This window comes from Microtus oregoni, unplaced genomic scaffold (assembly GCF_018167655.1).
Source record: "Microtus oregoni isolate MIOR12 unplaced genomic scaffold, Mior012 000053F_ref0000044, whole genome shotgun sequence".
Lineage (NCBI taxonomy): Eukaryota > Metazoa > Chordata > Mammalia > Rodentia > Cricetidae > Microtus > Microtus oregoni.
In genome coordinates this window covers 10787832-10806019 of record NW_024543829.1, presented here as the reverse complement: position 1 = coordinate 10806019, position 18188 = coordinate 10787832, and the positions used below count along the sequence as shown (strand labels likewise).

The window sequence follows — 18188 nt, the reverse complement described above, 5'->3', positions numbered from 1 at the left end:
TCTGGAGCCACTTTCTAAATTGAGAGTCTCTCCTCTCAGGTGACTCCAGCTTGTGTCCAGTTGACGGAATACTAGCCAGCACACCTGGGTTTTTTTTGTTAGCTGTTTTGCTTCATTTAGGTCCTTTGCTTTTGTTTCTGTACAATAAGTGAGATTCTGTTTGGATCTTTTTCTTATGGATGTTACATTGTAGCCCAGGCTGGCCTCAGTTCACAGTCTCCAGTGCTGGGATTGTAGGCTGCCACACTTGCTTCTGAAGTCAGTTTCAGAAGAACTAACATGAGCTAACATCCTGTTTTGTTTGTTTTCCTCTTGAGGCCATGTCTTTGTCTCTCTGGCTGACTTATAAGGCACTGTGTTGACTAGACTGACCTGGACCTCCCAGAGCTCCACCTGGGATGAAAGGCATGCTCCCCCACATTTGTCTTACGAACCAGATCTTAACAATATTGAGGCTTTCATTCATGAACATTGTATACTGTTCTGTTCCATTCATTAAGCTCTGCAGGTCCCTAGGAATGAAATGAGCTTCTCACCATTAAGTATAATGTTAGCTTTAGATTTTATACAAGTACCCCCACCCCTTTTTTTTTTTTCAAGACAGGGTTTCTCTGTGGCTTTGGAGCCTGTCCTGGAACTAGCTCTGTAGACCAGGCTGGTCTCGAACTCACAGAGATCCGCCTGCCTCTGCCCCCCCCCCCCCCCCCCCCCCCCCCGAGTGCTGGGATTAAAGGCGTGCGCCACCAGCGCCTGACATACAAGTACCCTTTTAATACTAGGAAGTTACCTCTGTCCCTTGGTTGTTTTTTGTTGTTGTTTGTTTGATTTGTTTTGAGATAGGATCTATCTATGTAGCCTTGGCTGTCCTGGGGACTTTCTACGTAGACCAGGTTGGCCTTGAACTCAAAGATTCACCCTCCTCTGTTTTCTGAGTCATGGAATTAGAGGTGTGTGCCACCACCCTCTACCTAATCCTTGTTCAATAAGAATTTCTTTCATGTGTATGTTTTAAATTTTATAAAACAAGACTTTTTCAGCATTTATTGAGCTGATAATATAGCTTTATTTGTAGTCTCTTAATATGATTTAATAATATATGTAGACATCCCATGCATACAAGTATGTATGCAGCCGGACGATGGTGGCGCACGCCTTTAATCCCAGCACTTGGGAGGCAGAGGCAGGTGGATCTCTGTGAGTTCGAGACCAGCCTGGTCTACAAGAGCTAGTTCCAGGACAGGCTCCAAAGCCACAGAGAAACCCTGTCTCGAACCCCCCCCAAAAAGTATGTATGCATGTGCATGTGTGTGCATGCAAGTATGTATGTGTGTGTGTGTGTGTGTGTGTGTGTGTGCATAGCACACTGACACTAGGGATTGAACCTAGGCCTCCCTTTTTCTTAGTAAAAGATTTACTGGGCTGGAGAAATGCCTCGGTGATTAAGATCACTGACTGATCTTCCTGAGGACCCAGGTTCAATTCCTAGCACCCACATGGTAGTTCACAACTGTCTGTAACTATAAGATTTGACATCCTCACAGAGACATACATTCAGGCAAGATACTAATGCACATAAAATAAAAATAAATTATTGAAAAAAAGAAAAGATTTGCCATTGAAGTGCATCCACAGCCCAGATAGTCTTTAATTTTGTACAGTAGTGTCTTAATATTTTTTCAATATATACTTTTTCCAGTTAAATTTATTCCTATTTCATATTTCTTTTTTCATATTTCTTTATTATTCATCTAAAGTCACCTCATTATTAAATTTGTTATAAGATACAAATAACATAAAATTCATCATCTTAACTTTCTTTTAGATGCCTGAGATAAAATCCAAACTTTATACACTCTAGGAGTCAGATTGCAGCCATTTTAACCATTTTGCCTGTGTTGTCAACAGTTCAGTAGTGTTGAGTATATTCTGAGTATAGTCACATTCTTGCTCACCCACTCTCCAGAACTTTTTCATTGTGCAAAAAAGAAATTCTTTGCTTATTAAACAAAAGGTCTCTATTTCCCAGGCTCCCAGCCACTATCAATTGCTTTTTAGTCCTGGTTTTGGCTACTCCAGATAGTTCATGTTGGTGGAATTTCATTTGTTTGTTTATTTATTTTGTGTGTGCGCACATGAGGTGTAACCCACGTATGTAGGTTTCATGCACCTGTGTATGTCCTCAGAGGCCAGAGGAGGGCATTGAGTTTTCTGTGCTGCCATGCTCTGCCTTGTTCCTTTGAGGCAAGATCTCTCCCTGAACCTGGAGCTTGCATTGTTTTTGTTTTTGCTAGCCCCCATGACTTTTCTATTTCTACTACCAGCATAGCTAGGGCTACAGGTGTCCATGAGATAGATCACTCCTGGCTGTTATGTGAGTCCGAACTCATGCCTCTTGGTTGTGTGTCAAATGCTCCTAGCCTTAGAGTCATCTTTCTCAGCCTAGAATTTAAATTGTATATGAGTTTATAATTATCAAATTGATCTTTAAAGTTTAACTTTATGCCTTGTGATCTTGTTGAATTTGTAGATTAGTTCTGAGACTTCTTGTAGAACCATTGGATTTCATTTTGTGTTTTAATATATTTGAACTTCTAGTTGCTACTTTTCTAGTTGAGTCCAGTCTGGCTGCTTTTGTTTGTTTGTTTGTTTATATTTGCTATATTTTAAAATTACATTTATTTGGTGTGTGTGTGTGTGCTTGTGTGCGTGTGTGCAAAATTGAGGTGGCTCCCTTACAGTTTCAGAGGTTTATTATGCTATTATCATGACAGCATGCAGGTGCTGGAAGAGTAGCTGAAAGTCCTATAAGTTTCAGGCAACAGGAAGTCAACTGAAACTGGTTGTATCCTGAGCATAGGCTACCTCAAAGCCTGCCTCCATGGTGACACATCTAAACAAGGCTATGCCCGCTCTAAGAAAGCTACACCTCCTATTAGCGCCATTCCCTATGAGACCGTGGGGGCCAGGCCAGTAACATTCAAATCACACATCACTTGAAGTTGAACTCAAGTTGTTGAGGCTTAGCTGCAAGCACCCTCAACAGCTGAGCCATCATCTAGTGCCAGCCCCCAAATATTCTTAATGAGACTTAACTACACACTGAATTATGAAATAATTATGAAATTAATGAAATAAATTTTGTGTTATGGGTATTTATAACAATCAAAAATAAAAGGAAAGTGAGCCGAGACAGCTCTTCACATCCTTCCTAATGCATGGTCAGTGACCTCACACTCTACAGTTGCCTTCTGCTCCATCCTTCTCAGAGTTGGGTATCAGAAATCAAGAGAGAGGAAAATGCAAGGCACTTTCATGACCCCGAAGCACATCCAGGAGTGGAAGATCATTTGCCTCCAGTTCGTGGCTCAGACAGCTGCCCTCATAGTGGCAAGGTAGGCCTTTCTGGTATGGGGGGGGGGGCACTGACAGGGACAAGGGTGGTGGCTGTGACTTATTATATATATAATCTCCTGTCTACCAGAGTAAACCACTGTGATGTAAGTATGTAGGATTTCCCTCTTCTGATACACTGTGAGGTAAGTAAGTGTGTAGGGTTTCCCTCTTCTGATGCACTGTGATGTAAGTGTGTAGGGTTTCCCTCTTCTGATGCACTGTGATGTGTGTAGGGTTTCCCTCTTCTGATGCACTATGATGTAAGTGTGTAGGGTTTCCCTCTTCTGATACACTGTGATGTAAGTGTGTAGGGTTTCCCTCTTCTGATGCACTGTGATATAAGTGTGTAGGGTTTCCCTCTTCTGATGCACTGTGATGTAAATGTGTAGGGTTTCCCTCTTCTGGTAACTCCTGATTACTCCTCTTCTCCCCCTTTCTTTTCCTTTCACTCCTCCCTTTCCCTTTCTTTTTTTTATTTTTGGTGTGGTACTAGAGTTTACTTGGGACCTCATACTTAACAAGGCCTGTGCCACTGAGTTATGACTGTATACCACTTTTTTTTAAGATTTATTTATTATGTATACAACATTCTGCCTCCATGTATGCCAGAAGAGGGCGCCAAATCTCATTACAGATGGTTGTGAGCCACCATATGGTTGCTGGGAATTGAACTCTGGACCTTTGGAAGAGCAGCCAGTGCTCTTAACCGCTGAGCCATCTCTCCAGCCCCCTGTATACCACTTTGACTTTTTATTTTAAGACTGTCTCCTTCTAAGCTATCCTTGAACCTGTGACTCTCCTTTCTATCTTCCCAAATATCTGGGATTATAGGCCTGTGCCATCAGGCCTGTCTGCTTTCCTATGTAAAGTTAGATCTGATCACTGGGTGGTGAAAATGAAGCTACCTTTTCTGAAGGCTTGCATTTTGAGGTCAACATCTTTCATCTTTTCCCTTTTGCTACTTTGGCCAATTTTTAAGAGCATGAAAGACATTGCTCAGTGTTTCCAACTTCGGGGGATAATTCTGCCTATGGTAGAGGCACAAAGGTTGTGTCACTGTGTAAGTCAGCTGACTGCCTGTGTGAAGGAAGTGGCACACAATGGTTTAAGCGTGTAGAGATGGCCCTCTGCCCCTTCGTGCACTTGATCATCTTGCTATTTCTGACAGAATGACTACCCAAGTCTTTCCATTTTGTGTTCTTGTTATTCTTATATCTATGTTGTTATTTAAGTGTTTTTTATGCACACAAGAATTCTGTCTTCATGCACACCAGAAGAGGGCATAAAATCCCCATTAGAGATGGTTGTGAGCCACCATGCAGGTGCTGGGAACTGAACCTGGGTCCTCAGCAGGAGCAGCCACTGTTCTTATCTGTTGTTCCAGGTCTAGTACTCCAGTGTTTGTCTCTACAGTTCTTCTTAACTACTAAGTTGTGCCACTTGTATTAGTTTTCTAACAAACTGGTTGGTTTAAGACAAGAGAAATGTGCTTTATAGTTCTAGAGACTGGAAGTCTATGGCTAGGGCATTGGCAAGGCCATGCTCCTAAAACCTGGAGGGGAGGATTCCTCCTTGGTTTTCCAGCTGCTAGTATTGCTGGCCATCCTCCGCTACGACAGCTGCACCTAGTGTCTACTTTCACCTTCACAGCTCCCTTCTCTTTGTACATTCCAAGGGTAGCATTGTATGACGTGTTCAGGGAGATTAAGTGCTCCCCGGCCTAATGGCTATTGTGCAGAACCTGCCCAGCTTCCCCATCATCAGCAATGGGGTCTAGGACCTAGTTTGGGTCACTTTGCCCCTGAACAGCTCATTGGAGCCTTTTCTTGTAGTTTCTCTAAGGGATGGAAGAGAGGAGGGCCACTATTCACTCTGATGAGGCCTTGGTGGTTATAATCTAGACTGCAGTGGCCATGTCACCTGTCACAAGGAGAAAGCACATAGTCATAAGTCAGGGAGTGCAGTGTCGGGAAGAGAGCAAAGGCTGGAGAGCAGACCCGGGAAGCCTCAGCAGCAGTTTGCTATGACCTGCTTTTTTATTTTTATTTTTGGAATTATTCCAAATTGAATGTCTGTCATGACAAACAAAAGAGCTCTGACTAATACGCAAATCATTATTCTGGCTCCTCTAAATGCCTCGGCTTAAGAAGACTGAACTCAGTGCTGCTTTCATTTTAAGAAAATCATTAATGCTCACATGTGAATTTTCAAATATTATGTATGTCCTTTAAAATCTGTGAGATTATCCTCAGGATTAACTATAAATTTAAAACCCTGTCTTTTACCTCAGTACTTTATTATATCATGATGCTGGAGTTGTTTTAACCTCAAGGAAACCTATATTTTTGATCCATTCCATTTCTGTATCTTACTCTCATGGATCACAGTGCATTTATAATAAATCCTGGTGATCTTAGACTGAAAGTATCTCACGAAATATGATTTTATTCTTTCAGGAAGTATATTCTAAAAGTAAGCCAGTCAAGAAGAAAATCCCAAGGGATTATGCAGAGTGGGATAAGTACGTTTCATATTTCTTCATTAGATCCTATAATTTAAAAAGTATGAACCTAATAAATCAAGTGTATCAAATTACATTAGTAAAGCTACCAAACACTTTTTATATGGTGCTTGCCACATAACTCTAGCTGGCCTCGAACTCTCAGAGATCCACCTGCCTCTGCTCCCAGTACTGGGATTATAAGTGGGTGCAACCATGTGAGGAAGAATGCAGATGACTCGAGGAACAAACCTATGAAGAGTGTTTCTCTTCAGAGTACAGGTTGAACATTAGTAACACAAGAATCTAATGTCCAAATGTCCCCATCTGAAACTCTTAGCATGGTCAGGGGATGAGTCCATACAATGAGACGTTTGTTTCATTCATAAAATCATTTAAAGCATTATATGAAACTATGCTTAGGTTGCATGTATATGAAGCAGGCATGAGTGTTGTGTTTTAACTTACGGATTCCCCATAGATCTCATTGGGTGGATGCGAATATTTGCCAGCATTAGAAAAAAAAATCTCAGTCAGGCAGTGGTGGCACACACTTTGAATCCCAGCACCCAGGAAGCAGCGGCAGGTGGATCTCTGAGTTTGAAGCCAGCCTGGTCTACAGAGTGAGTTCCAGGACAGGGTTACATAGTGAACCCCTCTGGAAAAACAAAAAGAAACAAGATCAACAAAAAAAGCCCATAAACAAACAGAAAAACAAAACAAAGCCACCAAATCTCAACTCCCATACTGAGTCTGTCCCAAGCATTTCCTCTTTCGATACACTAATGAGTTTGTTTCTTACTTGTAGGATGCTATTCATTTCCCCCATTTTTGTTGTTCTTTCAGATTTGACGTGGAAAAAGAATGTTCAAAAATTGATGAAGATTACAAAGAAAAGACAATAGTAAACAACAAGGCTCATTTGTCTAAAATTGAGACAAAAATAGACACAGCAGGTAATAAGAGAGAATGGAAATAATGCATCATTATATCCCGCCTGTGAATTATGATCAAAACTTGTCAGCCAGGAAACCTTGTCTTTGAGCATTGTTGGTTTCCATTAAAGTTTATAGATTTTTGGTCAGAGTTGACCACTTCTAACAAATTTATTTCTCTTTAATTACTCAATTTTGTTTGAGACAGGGTCTCATATAGCCCAGGTGGGCCTTGAACTCCATGCATAGCTAATGCTGACCTTGGCCTTCCAATTGTCTTTCCTCCATTATCCAAGTGCTAGTGTACCACAATGGCTGGCCTTAATAATGAAGTTTACAAATAAACCTAATTTTTTAGAATATTCTCTTGTTTTCTGTTTCCTATTTCCAATCCTCTTCCTTTAAATTCCCTCCTTTTTTCTTTTTGCATTGAACAAAAGAAGCAAGACAGTTTTTCCTCTGAAGTCCATACATAACCTTTAAGGAAAAACAAAACTAGTCAAAAGAAAACTAACTCCTCGCTGGGCAGCCATGGTGCATACCTTTGATCCCAGCACTAAGAAGGCAGAGGCAGGCCTTGTGAGTTCGAGGCCAGTCTGGTCTACAGACCGAGTTCTAGGACAGGCTCCAAAGCTACAGAGAAACCCTGTGTTGAAAAACAAAACAAAAACAATCAAACAAAAAGGACAAAAAAAGAAAACTAACTCCTAAAAAAACTGGGGATGATTAGAAAAAAAGAAATAGCCTCACACTTAGGAAATCTTTTAATTGGTTTTGTTTAATCTATGGCTTCCTGCTCCAGTCAAAACAGGTATCTTGGGGTGGGAGAATGTAGCGCAGAGGCAGAGGGCTTGTTGGGTGTGCCTGAGCCCCCAGGTTCTAGTCCCAGGACTGCCCTTAAACAAAAGCACACCTGCATTTATAGAAATGGTCTTCGATTCTGTTTTTTTTGTTTTCATGTGTGTTTATTTCAGGTCTAACTGAGAAGGAAAAATGTCTTCTTGCCAATCGTGAAAGGGAAAAAGGAAATGAGGCTTTCCACGCCGGAGATTATGAAGAGGCCGTGATGTATTACACCAGGCAAGGGGGTTTTCATCTTACTGGGGCTGGATTGTGCTATCTTAGGGGCTGAAGCAATGGCTCAGGTGTTGAGGACTTTGCTCCTCTTCCAGAGGTGCAGTTCCTTGCATCCACATGGCCAGTAACCTGCTGTAACTCCAGTTCCAGGGGATCCAACTGGGATTAAAGGTGTGCACCACTGCGTGGCCTCTATGGCTAACTAGTGGCTAGCTTCACACTCTGATCTTCAGGCAAGCTTTATTTGTTAGATTACAAACAAAGTATCATTACACCTAGTAGTCTGAACTAGATGTATATCCACACTTCTGAAGGCTAGAAGTCTAAACTCAAGGTGAAGGCAGGGTTGATTTCTTCAGAGGCCTCTGTCCTAGGCTGACAGGGACCTGTCTTATATGCCCACATTATGTGCCTGTCACTCTGTTTCATTCTAATCTCTTCTTTTTATAAGGGTATCAGTTTTGTTAGGCTAGAGTCCATTCTAAGGACCTCATAGTAATTATCTCTTTTTTAAGTTTTTTTTTTTTTTAAATGGTGATGGTGGCAATGGCTAGTACTATTTGTTACCCTGACAGAATCTGGAATCATGTGAGAGCTTGGGTCCCTCACCCTGCCTGTGGGGGATTATTATCTTGATTGTGTTGAGTTGGGACAACCCACCCATTGTGTTGGTGCCATTCCCTGCCAAGGATCCTGAACTGTATCCATAGTGATAGGATGCTTAGCAGCAGCACATTTTCACCTCTGTGACAGAGATTTCTGTCCCTCCAGGTCCCGCTGTTATTCAGTCCCAAAGAAACACACAGAGGTCTACATTAACCATAAACTGGTTGGCTTAGTAGCTCAGGCTTCTTATTAATTAATTCTTACATCTTAACCCATAATTCTTGTCTGTGTTAGCCACGTGGCTTGGTACCTTTCATCAGCGAGGCATTCTCGTCTGTGTCCTCTATGTCTGGGTGACAACTGCAGACTGAGCTTTCCGCTTCCCAGAATTCTTCTGTTCTCATTGCCCTGCCTCTACTTCCTGCCTGGCTACTGGCCAATCAGTGCTTTATTAAAAAGAATACAAGTGGCAGGACAAAAGACCACTGTCCCCCAGCACACCTCTTTCTCTGCTACCTGCTTGTGCTATGATGGTTTCCCCACCACAGTGGGCTGCGTTTGCACTGTGAGCCAAAGTAAGCCTGGCTGCAGTGTTTTGTTATTTCTATCACAGTGGTGCTGGGAATTGCACCGAGGTCTGTATTCTGGGCTAGAGCCTTGGCCTAACTACTTCTCTAATGCCTACATCCAAATAGGTTCATGTCCCGAAACACTGTGGGCTTAAAGGACTTAAGATTTGGGCTTAAACAAATAAACATTTGTTTTGTTTTGTTTTTGTTTTTTGGGACAGGGTTTCACTGTAGCTTTGGAGTCTATCCTGGAACTCGCTCTTGTAGACCAGGCTGGCCTCGAACTCACAGAGATCCGCCTGCCTCTGCCTCCCAAGTGCTGGGTAAAGGTATGCGCCACCACCACCCAGCTCAACAAATAAACTTTGAAGGGAACACAGTTCAGCCCTTACACAATACATATTTGTTTTGCTAACATTTTGCACTCGTTACTTTTACACAGCTGTGTAAATACCCAAGAACGACAGCTTGGAGGAGAGGAAACTTTGTTTTGTCTCATGAGGGTTGAACAGTTGGTGTTAGCTTGGCTCTGAAATGAAATTGGTGGTGGGAACAAGCTATTCGCTTCATGGTGGGCTTGCCGGTATGATGTGGGATGGGGATGAGTGCATCCGTGCATCAGGGGCAAAGACAGAGAAGCCCAAGGGCACACTCCCAGGTGTCTCCCTTCTTCATCCAGGCCTAGCCTCCCAATGTTTCCAGAACCAATCACCACCCGTGCCACCAGCCTGGGAGGACATTTCACGTTCAACACAACTTTAGCCGAGTTTGTCTTTGGCCTCCCCATCACCAACCTGCAGTTCTCTCGTAGGAGTTTATCAGCCCTTCCCACCGTGTCTGCCTACAACAATCGAGCGCAAGCGGAAATCAGATTGCAGCGGTGGAGCAGTGCTCTCCACAACTGTGAGAAGGCCTTGGAGCTCGAGCCCGGAAACATCAAAGGTAACTAGACAGTGACTCTGCTCCCGTGGTTCGGGCAGTCTCGGGGTTCTGTATGTGAGCCACCACCTTGGGCACGTCACTTTTAATCAATCCGATTTGGAATCAAGTCCTTTATTCTTTGACTGTGGTAGCCAATCAAGAGATGGTAAGACTGTCACATTGTAGGAGGTTTCATGGGGGGTCAGAGAAGATCTGCACTAACCTCACAACTCCCCGATAACTCAAATATTCTAAAATTAAACATTACAAACATAAGTCTCTCATGACTGCTGCTTTGTGGGAGTTTAGAGACCTGAATAACAATGGCCATACACAATAATGAAGTTTGATTAAAGATTTTACAAAATGGTTTATCCTTTAGGTTTTCATGGTTCATTCTAAGGCTAAAACTGAGTTATATAACAAGAGAACTTTGCATAATTTCTGCTTGTTTGCTGTGATAACATATTAAAATACATCTGATACGCCATTTCTCGCATTTCAGAATTGTTAAGCCTATTTTTTTTTCTCAAGTCACCATCTGACTACACAAAATAACCTCATATAAGGGACCAAAGGACTAGACAGGTACATTGTTAGTGTTAAATGATTATTAAATTATAAATTGAAACCTACAAAAGAAATCTGGCACAAATTACCAAAGTGCTCAGTTTCTGGCCCCTGCGATGTGCTCACCGGGGCTCCACCGTGGTTCCACATGCGACGTTCACTTTGGGATAATTTTAGCAGAGTTTATTTTCTGAGTCTGGCTGGCCCTGCTTTACCGCCCAGAACGCTGGGATGTAGGTCTCTGCCACAGCCACCACACCCAGGTCTAATCATTACATCAACAGCAGCTGTATAGACTGGAACAGTCTGGAAGGTGGAGGCAGGGAGACCAGAGTTTAAAGGTACTTGGCTGTCCAGGGAGTTCAAGACCAGTCTGTGCTATGAGACCCTGTCTCAGAAAACTAAACCAAATTAAGCCCAACAAAGACAACCCTCCCCACTGCCACCAAAGCAAAATTAAGCGGCCCCATGGAGAATGCTGAAGTGCTTTAACCTATCCTTTGCCGATCAGTGTTTACCAAAGTTCCGTGAGGGGTCTTCTAAATTCCCAGGAAATGACAAACTACGGGCAGCGATGGCTAAAGAAGCCAGGTGTTACTGTTCTGTGAAAGTTTCCTGTGCTGCAGGCATGGTGCGGGGCTGGGAAAGGGCAAGAGCGGAGGAGCTGGCGGATCCCGTGCTGCCAGAGGACCAGTTATTCAGAAGGGACTGAAGCTGCATAGGGAGTCCGCTTTCTCCAGACACATTTGGGTTACTTTTCTTTTCTTTGTTGGAACACTGTGACCAAGGCAACTTAAGAAAGAGAGTTTTGGGGGGTTTATGATTCCAGAGGGAAAAGAGTCGTAGCAGCAGGGAGGCGTGGCAGACGGGGCAAGCCACTGAAAGCTCACATTTTTAACGGCAGGTGCTAGTTGGCTTTTCCCTCTCAGAGCAGGCTCCCTGTGTCAGACTTAACCCTGCTGCACCTCCTAACCTCCACAAACAGCCTCACCAACTGGAGCCACGCCTTCAAATACCGATGCCCATGGGGACGTTTCTCGTTCAAACTAGCACACTGTTCACACTTTAGTAGACTGCTCACACACACTCAACTCTGAGTGGACGCAGTAGCTTCTTCCATTTGCTTGCTTTAAGAAAAGAGCTCACGAAATTGGAAGTGAAAGTTGGGAGGGAGTAGGGAAAGAATTGGAGGGAGGGGCTGGATGGACTTGACCACAGCATAATTTGCATGAATGAAAGTCTCAAAGATGAAGGAGCAGACTGACGCCCAGTGAAGCCCCTTCTGTGTGCAACAGGGTACCTTCTGTGTGCCCCACAACACAGACTCAGACCTGGGGTTCGAGCTCTGTGCAAACTGACCCTGTGTCCTGTACAAACCACGACGAAGCCGTGGGCTATGCGTTACACTGTCGCGCCTTCGCGCTGGTGCCTTTTCAGCTCTCCTGAGACGTGCTACTACCTACAAACATCAGAACAAGCTCCAGGAGGCCAGGGAGGACCTGCAAACGGTGCTGCGTGTGGAACCTCATAATGATGTGGCCAAGGTAATCCTAGAAAATGTTTTAAAAACCTAACTCTGTATTTTCTGTTTCTGATTTTATTTATTTGGGGGTTTTAAGACAGGGTTTCACCTTGTAACTCTGGCTGGTCCGGGATTCCCTAGAGAGACCAGCCTGACAGTGAACTCACAGAGGTCCTCCGGCCTCTGCCTCCCAGGTGCTGGGATTAAGGGTGTGCGCCACCACCACACCCAGCTGTTTCCGAGCATGTGTTAAAAATTATATTAGTCCTGCTGAGTGAGTCACACTGAGTCTGCGACTTCACAAAGTTGGGAGCTGGGAAAGGGCTGACGTCTAGTTGGAATGGAAGAGAGCAAACTGTTGAGGAACACGCGTGTGGGGATGGCGACAGCTCAGTGGAAGAGTGCTTGCCTAGCTGGTCACTGTCACCACCACCACGAGACAGCAATTGAAGGAGGAAGAAAGGGGTTACGCAGACCTACGGAGCCACCGCTGAGCACACAGTGCTCACAGCAGTTACTGCATAGGGCTATGAGTGAACACCACGGCCACAGAATGCTGTTAGCCTAGTGTTGGCAGCACCCGTCCCCACCTGAGTGAACCGGCTTGGTGCTGCAATTTCCAACTAAGGCCTCAAGAGTAACTGTCAAGCCCCGGAAAGATAGGAGATTTCACTCTGTAAATTAGATGACTTTAGTGGCACACACAAGTATCTGTCTTAGTTACTGCTCTCTTGCTGTGAAGACATACCATGACCAAGGCAACTCCTATAAAAGAAAGTATTTAACTGTGGGCTTCCTTACAGTTCCAGAGGGTTGGTCCATGACCATCATGGTGGGGAGCATAACAGTCAGGCAGGCATAGCGCTGGAGCAACAGCTAAGAGGTTATGTCTTTGTCTTTTGTTTGTTTTTTGAAGACAGGGTTTCTCTTTGTAGGCCAGGCTGGCCTGGAACTCAGAGATCTGCCTGTCTCTGCCTTCTGAGTCCTGGAACTAAAGGTGTACAGAGAGAGAGAGAGAGAGAGAGAGAGAGAGAGAGAGGGAGGGAGGGAGAGAGAGAGAGAGAGAGAGAGAGAGAGAGCTTCCAACTTCTCCACAACCAGTAGATAGACAGGAAGACAGTATCCTCAAAGCCCATCCCCAGTGACACACCTCTTCCAGTAAGGCTACACCTCCCAATCCTTCCCAAACAGATCCACCAACGAGGACAAGGGACCAAGTATTCAAATAGGAGCCTATGGAGGGCATTCTCATTCAAACCACCACCACATCTTAGGTCAGACAGGAGGGTCTTTTACTCACAGTTCCCCTTGACCTCACATCCTGATTAGACAGAGGAACCCACACGAGTGCTGCATGCTCAGTGGGTTTGCGTGATGACTGCGGAATCCAAGTTTAGGATAACTCCAGCTGCAGGGGATTGACACCTTCTTCTGATCTCTGTAGACGCCAGCAAGCATGTGGCATACGCTCACACAAGCACTAAATAAAATAATTTTTAAATGTTCAGTGGAGAGGGACAATACAAATATTTTCTTTTTAGTGGCTCAAACTATCTCAGACCTTTGAACCCTGCCCTTCATAGCACATGTGAGCACTTCAGCTACATAAACTGCTCCCACCTCTGTGTGTGTGTGTGTGTGTGTGTGTGCGCGCGCGCGCGCACAGAAACATCTGGGAGCTTACCAAGATGTCAGTATTGCTAAGTGAATGGGAGGAGCCCCGTAATTCGGTTTCTGTCTTTTTAATGTATTTTATGTGTATTGGGTGTTTTGCGTCCTGACTCTGCACCACATCCTTATTTTAGTGCCTGAGAAGCCAGAAGAGGGCATCAGAGCTCTGAAAACTGGAGTTACAGATGGTTGTGAGCCGCCATGTGGGTGCTGGGAGTTGAACCCAGGTTGTCTGCAAGAGCAGCCAATGCTCTTAACCGCTGAGCTGTGTCTTAAGCCCTGTTTTGCTTGTTTTATTTTGTTATTTGCTGTTCATTTATTTGTTTGCTTATTTTATAGTGGACATAGCCATTTTTAATCAGATAAAACAATGAAATCATTGTAAAAAGGAAACTAGCCTGAGGTTTAAAGTCTTCTGTTTATTCATTTTAAAGCAGCTTCATATTCTTACCAGGAAGAATGACCATGACAGAACCAGCTAAGCTGGGCTCACAGGGCTCACAGAGACAGAACTGACAACCCAAGAGCCTGCACGGTTCTTATCTGAGCCCTCTGCATATACGCTGTGGTTGTGTAGCTTGGTCCTCTTGGGACTCCTAACAGTGGGAGCAGGGACTGTCTCTGAAAAACAAAGAATGATTGTGTTCTTTATTGAAAGAAAACCAATTATGTTGCAGAAAACCTTGTCAGAGGTTGAAAGCGAACTGAAGAAAGCAGAGCCTGCCTCCGAGCCCCAAACCAAAGGGAAGAGGATGGTTATTGAGGAAATCGAGAACTCGGGAGATGAAGATGAAAAGGGAAGTGGAGATAAAGGTGAAGTTAGTGGTCCGGATACAGGTGAGGCATCTTCTTTCTGGTTCTGCCCACTGCTGTTTCCACCACGAGGTTGCCTGGGAGTCTCTGCTGCTACAAAAATTGTTGGTTTCCCAAACTTTGCTCTAGCTTTTCTTAAAGTCTACAGTCAAGTTTAGCCCTGTTTTTCTTTCTAAACTTATTTTTATCTGGGTCAGAGACATGGGCAGCACGTGTGTGGGGGACAGAGGATGGTTGTACCCGAGCCTGGGGTTGGATTCAAGGCGTCAGACCTGTGACTGAGCTCCTTTAGCAGCTAGGCCATCTTGCTGGCCAGTCATCCTTTTTTTGGTGGTTGTTTTTTTTTTTTTTTAATTTATTTATTACGTATACATATTCTGTCTGCGTGTATGTCTGCAGGCCAGAAGAGGGCACCAGACCTCATTACAGATGGTTGTGAGCCACCATGTGGTTGCTGGGAATTGAACTCAGGACCTTTGGAAGAGCAGGCAATGCTCTTAACCACTGAGCCATCTCTCCAGCCCTTGGTGGTTGTTTTTGAGGCAGGGTTTGTCTGTGGAGCCGTGGTTGTCATGGAACTCTTTCTGTAGACCAGGAACTCAGAGACCTTCCTGTCTCTCTGCCTTCCAGGTGTGCACCATCACCACCCCAGCTGCTTTTTCTTTTTTACTTGTTTTTGTTGGTGTTACTTTGAGATGGTATTATTCCGTAGCCCAGGCTGGCCTGGCACTCATGGTGATCCTCCTGTTTTAGCCTCCTGAGTGCCGGGATTACAGACCTTAGCCACTCTATCTGTCATCCCTCACATTTCTCAGTATCGATGACCTAGAATTCCCGAGTCTTGTTCCCACTTCCCACTTTGGGTACTGCAGGTCAAGTGCCCTGTGCCTGAGACTTTTCTGCACCGAATGATAGCTTTTCTTTTTTAACTTTATTTCTGAAGGAATTGTTAAAGGTGGACAGGTGGACAGTTCTTAGGTTTGTCAGTGGGAAAAACAGAGCAGAGTAATTTTTTTTAAATCTTCAATGGGACTTCTCTTGCCATTACTCTGTGTGTATGTGTATGTGTGTGAATCTGTATGCATGTGTGTGTGTGTGTGTATGTGTGTGTTATGGGTTATGTATGTGTGTGTATGTGTATGTGTGTGAATCTGTATGCGTGTGTGTGTGTGTGTGTGTGTATGTGTGTGTTATGGGTTATGTATGTGTGTGTATGTGTATGTTGAAGGAGGCTGCTTATTGGTTCCCAGTTGCTCGGCAGCTCAGACCCAAAATAAGCACACAGAAACAGTATTAATTAAATCACTGCTTGGCCCATTAGCTCTAGCTTCTTATTGGCTAACTCTTACATCTTAATTTAACCCATCTCCATTCATCTGTGTATCACCATGTAGCTGTGGCTTACTGGGTAAATTTCCATCGGGTGTCCGTCTCTGGCAGAGCTCCTCCTTTCTCCCAGCATTCAGTTTAGTTCTCCCCACCTAGCTCTACTCTATCCTATCACAGGCCCAAAACAGTTCCTTTATTAACCAATGGTATTCACAGCATACAGAGGAGAATCCCACATCAAATGTGCCAGGCAAGTGCTATACCACTGACTTTATGCGACTGTGATTCGAATTCTGAACTAGGATGGCTGTGGTTATTATTTAACAGATCTCTGCTCCATGAGAACCTGTCATTTGGTCCCTGCCCAGAATTATGTGTAAATTAGTGGATGTAAAAAGTAAGATTCAGGAAAAAGAGAGTCTTGACAGAAAAACAAACATCAGGAGCAGCGAGTTTCCTCCTATCCGCCATGAAAGCCAAGGAGACGCAGATGAGGAGCTGGGGACTCCTCGCAGTCCTTTTGACTCTGAGAAGGAATAAACACAACCGAACTAGCCAGTGCATGCCTCTCCCACATGACATGCTTGCGTGGCATGTAGAATGAGGTCCCTGAGTTTCAGACACGAGAAGAGCATCTAGGTTGCTTTTAGGAAAACAACGTTATAGCCTGAAGGATGTGACCAAGTTAGACTCTACATATCCCGTCCCAGGATGGGGGGAAAAAAAGAACTCTTAGTCATTATAGTTTATGTTCCATGGAGCTTTGAGGATCATGGAGAAAAGTTTGGTAAGAAGTGTTTTATCATTTTCCATTACAAAGTCCACCTACAGTGGCCAGGCCCAATTCTTTAGCTTTATTTTATTTATTCTTTGAAAACTTAATACAGGTATATAATGTATCTCGATTATATCAAACACACACACGATTCCCCACACCAGCTCTCCCCCAGAACTTTCTCTCATGTCTCCCTCTCAACTTCATGCCCCATTCTATATTTTATTATTTACTAATTTAACCCACTGAGTCCAATTCGTGCTGCCCATATATGTTTGGCCATGGGGAACCAATCAGTGGCAAAAGTCCTTCCCCAGCAGCCATCAACAGCCAAGCGCACTCTGGCTGGGGTTGGACTGGGGAAACCTCCCTCGTCCATGCTGACCATCTAGCTGGCTTGATCTTATTATGCAGATCTTACTTAGGTAACCATAGCTGCTCTGGGTTCACAAGTGCTGACCAGAGGACAGCATTTCCCGGCAATTGTCCATCCTATTCTCTCTGCCCCCGAACCTTAGGTGTGCATGTCTGTCTGTCTGTCTGTCTGTCTGTGAGTGTGTGTGTGTGTTGGGCAGTGTTGGATACAGATGTCCCATCTATGGCTGAGTACACTCATAGCCACCTCTGCTCTGCTTTCGTAAAGTAAGACATCACTTGATTAACCCCCACCCACCACAATAAGGGGTTTTTCTGCCCAGCACAAATATATGAATATAGGCATGGATATTTAGAAAGCAGTCTTGCAGCATAACTGTCTATAAGAAGATACCAGTAGGTTCTCCCCTAGAGCCAATAACTTCATAGGCATGGATTTTTACCTTCTTACAATATCATGGATGAATTCCCTGCTGTGAAGACCTCAAACTTAATCAAGAGATGGTTGGTGACCCCTAGTCCTGCCATTGTGGCTCCAGGATGTACAGCTGCTTGTGGGTTGGTATGATAGTGCACAGGTCCCAGCGCAGGGGGAGATCATGTTCTCTCTCCTTGCAGACTGACTAGCACCTTCCAACACTATGAAGGCTAGCCTTCGGGGAGGCTTCCTGGACAAGAGTTGCAACGGAAGTGTGTGGTGTCTTTGGCAACAGGGTCTCGCCATCTAGTCATGGTGGGCAACCTAGAGCAATGATGATAGCCTGACTGCCTTGCTTGGGGTACCTTGGGGCACTCTGTTCATCCAGAGTGAGACACCGCATAAGCCACAGTATTGATTTCACAGGTGATGATTGCTGAACCCTGCTCCGTGGTAGAGGCTGAGCTCAGGCAGTCAGCAGACTGTCTTCTCCTGCCCTTCTGCCTCTGCTTTGTAGATCTTGTATAAGACAATGTCCGCCGGTTGGCTGGAGGTCCTGGGCTTCCTCTCAGAACCTGCCCGTCTGTTTGTATTTCTCTTCCCCTAGCGGGATTGTTAGAAATGGTGGTTAGAACACCACTGACTGTCAGGCTTTAGTACTTTGTCTCTTCATACTTGGAGAAAGTGAGCACCCAAGCCTGGCATGGCAACTCT

General features: G+C 44.4%; 1 protein-coding gene across 2 annotated transcripts in view; it reads left to right on the top strand.

Moving 5' to 3' along the window:
- The window catches only part of Spag1 (sperm associated antigen 1), a 56942-nt gene that overhangs the window by 12396 nt on the left and 26358 nt on the right, over positions 1-18188 (top strand). For both annotated transcript variants that reach the window (XM_041637435.1, XM_041637434.1), the window contains exons 4-10: positions 3267-3392; positions 5850-5914; positions 6740-6849; positions 7803-7908; positions 9892-10022; positions 12009-12115; positions 14442-14601. In XM_041637435.1, coding sequence (XP_041493369.1) covers positions 3267-3392; positions 5850-5914; positions 6740-6849; positions 7803-7908; positions 9892-10022; positions 12009-12115; positions 14442-14601 — 805 coding nt within the window. The remainder of the gene's footprint in view (positions 1-3266; positions 3393-5849; positions 5915-6739; positions 6850-7802; positions 7909-9891; positions 10023-12008; positions 12116-14441; positions 14602-18188) is intronic.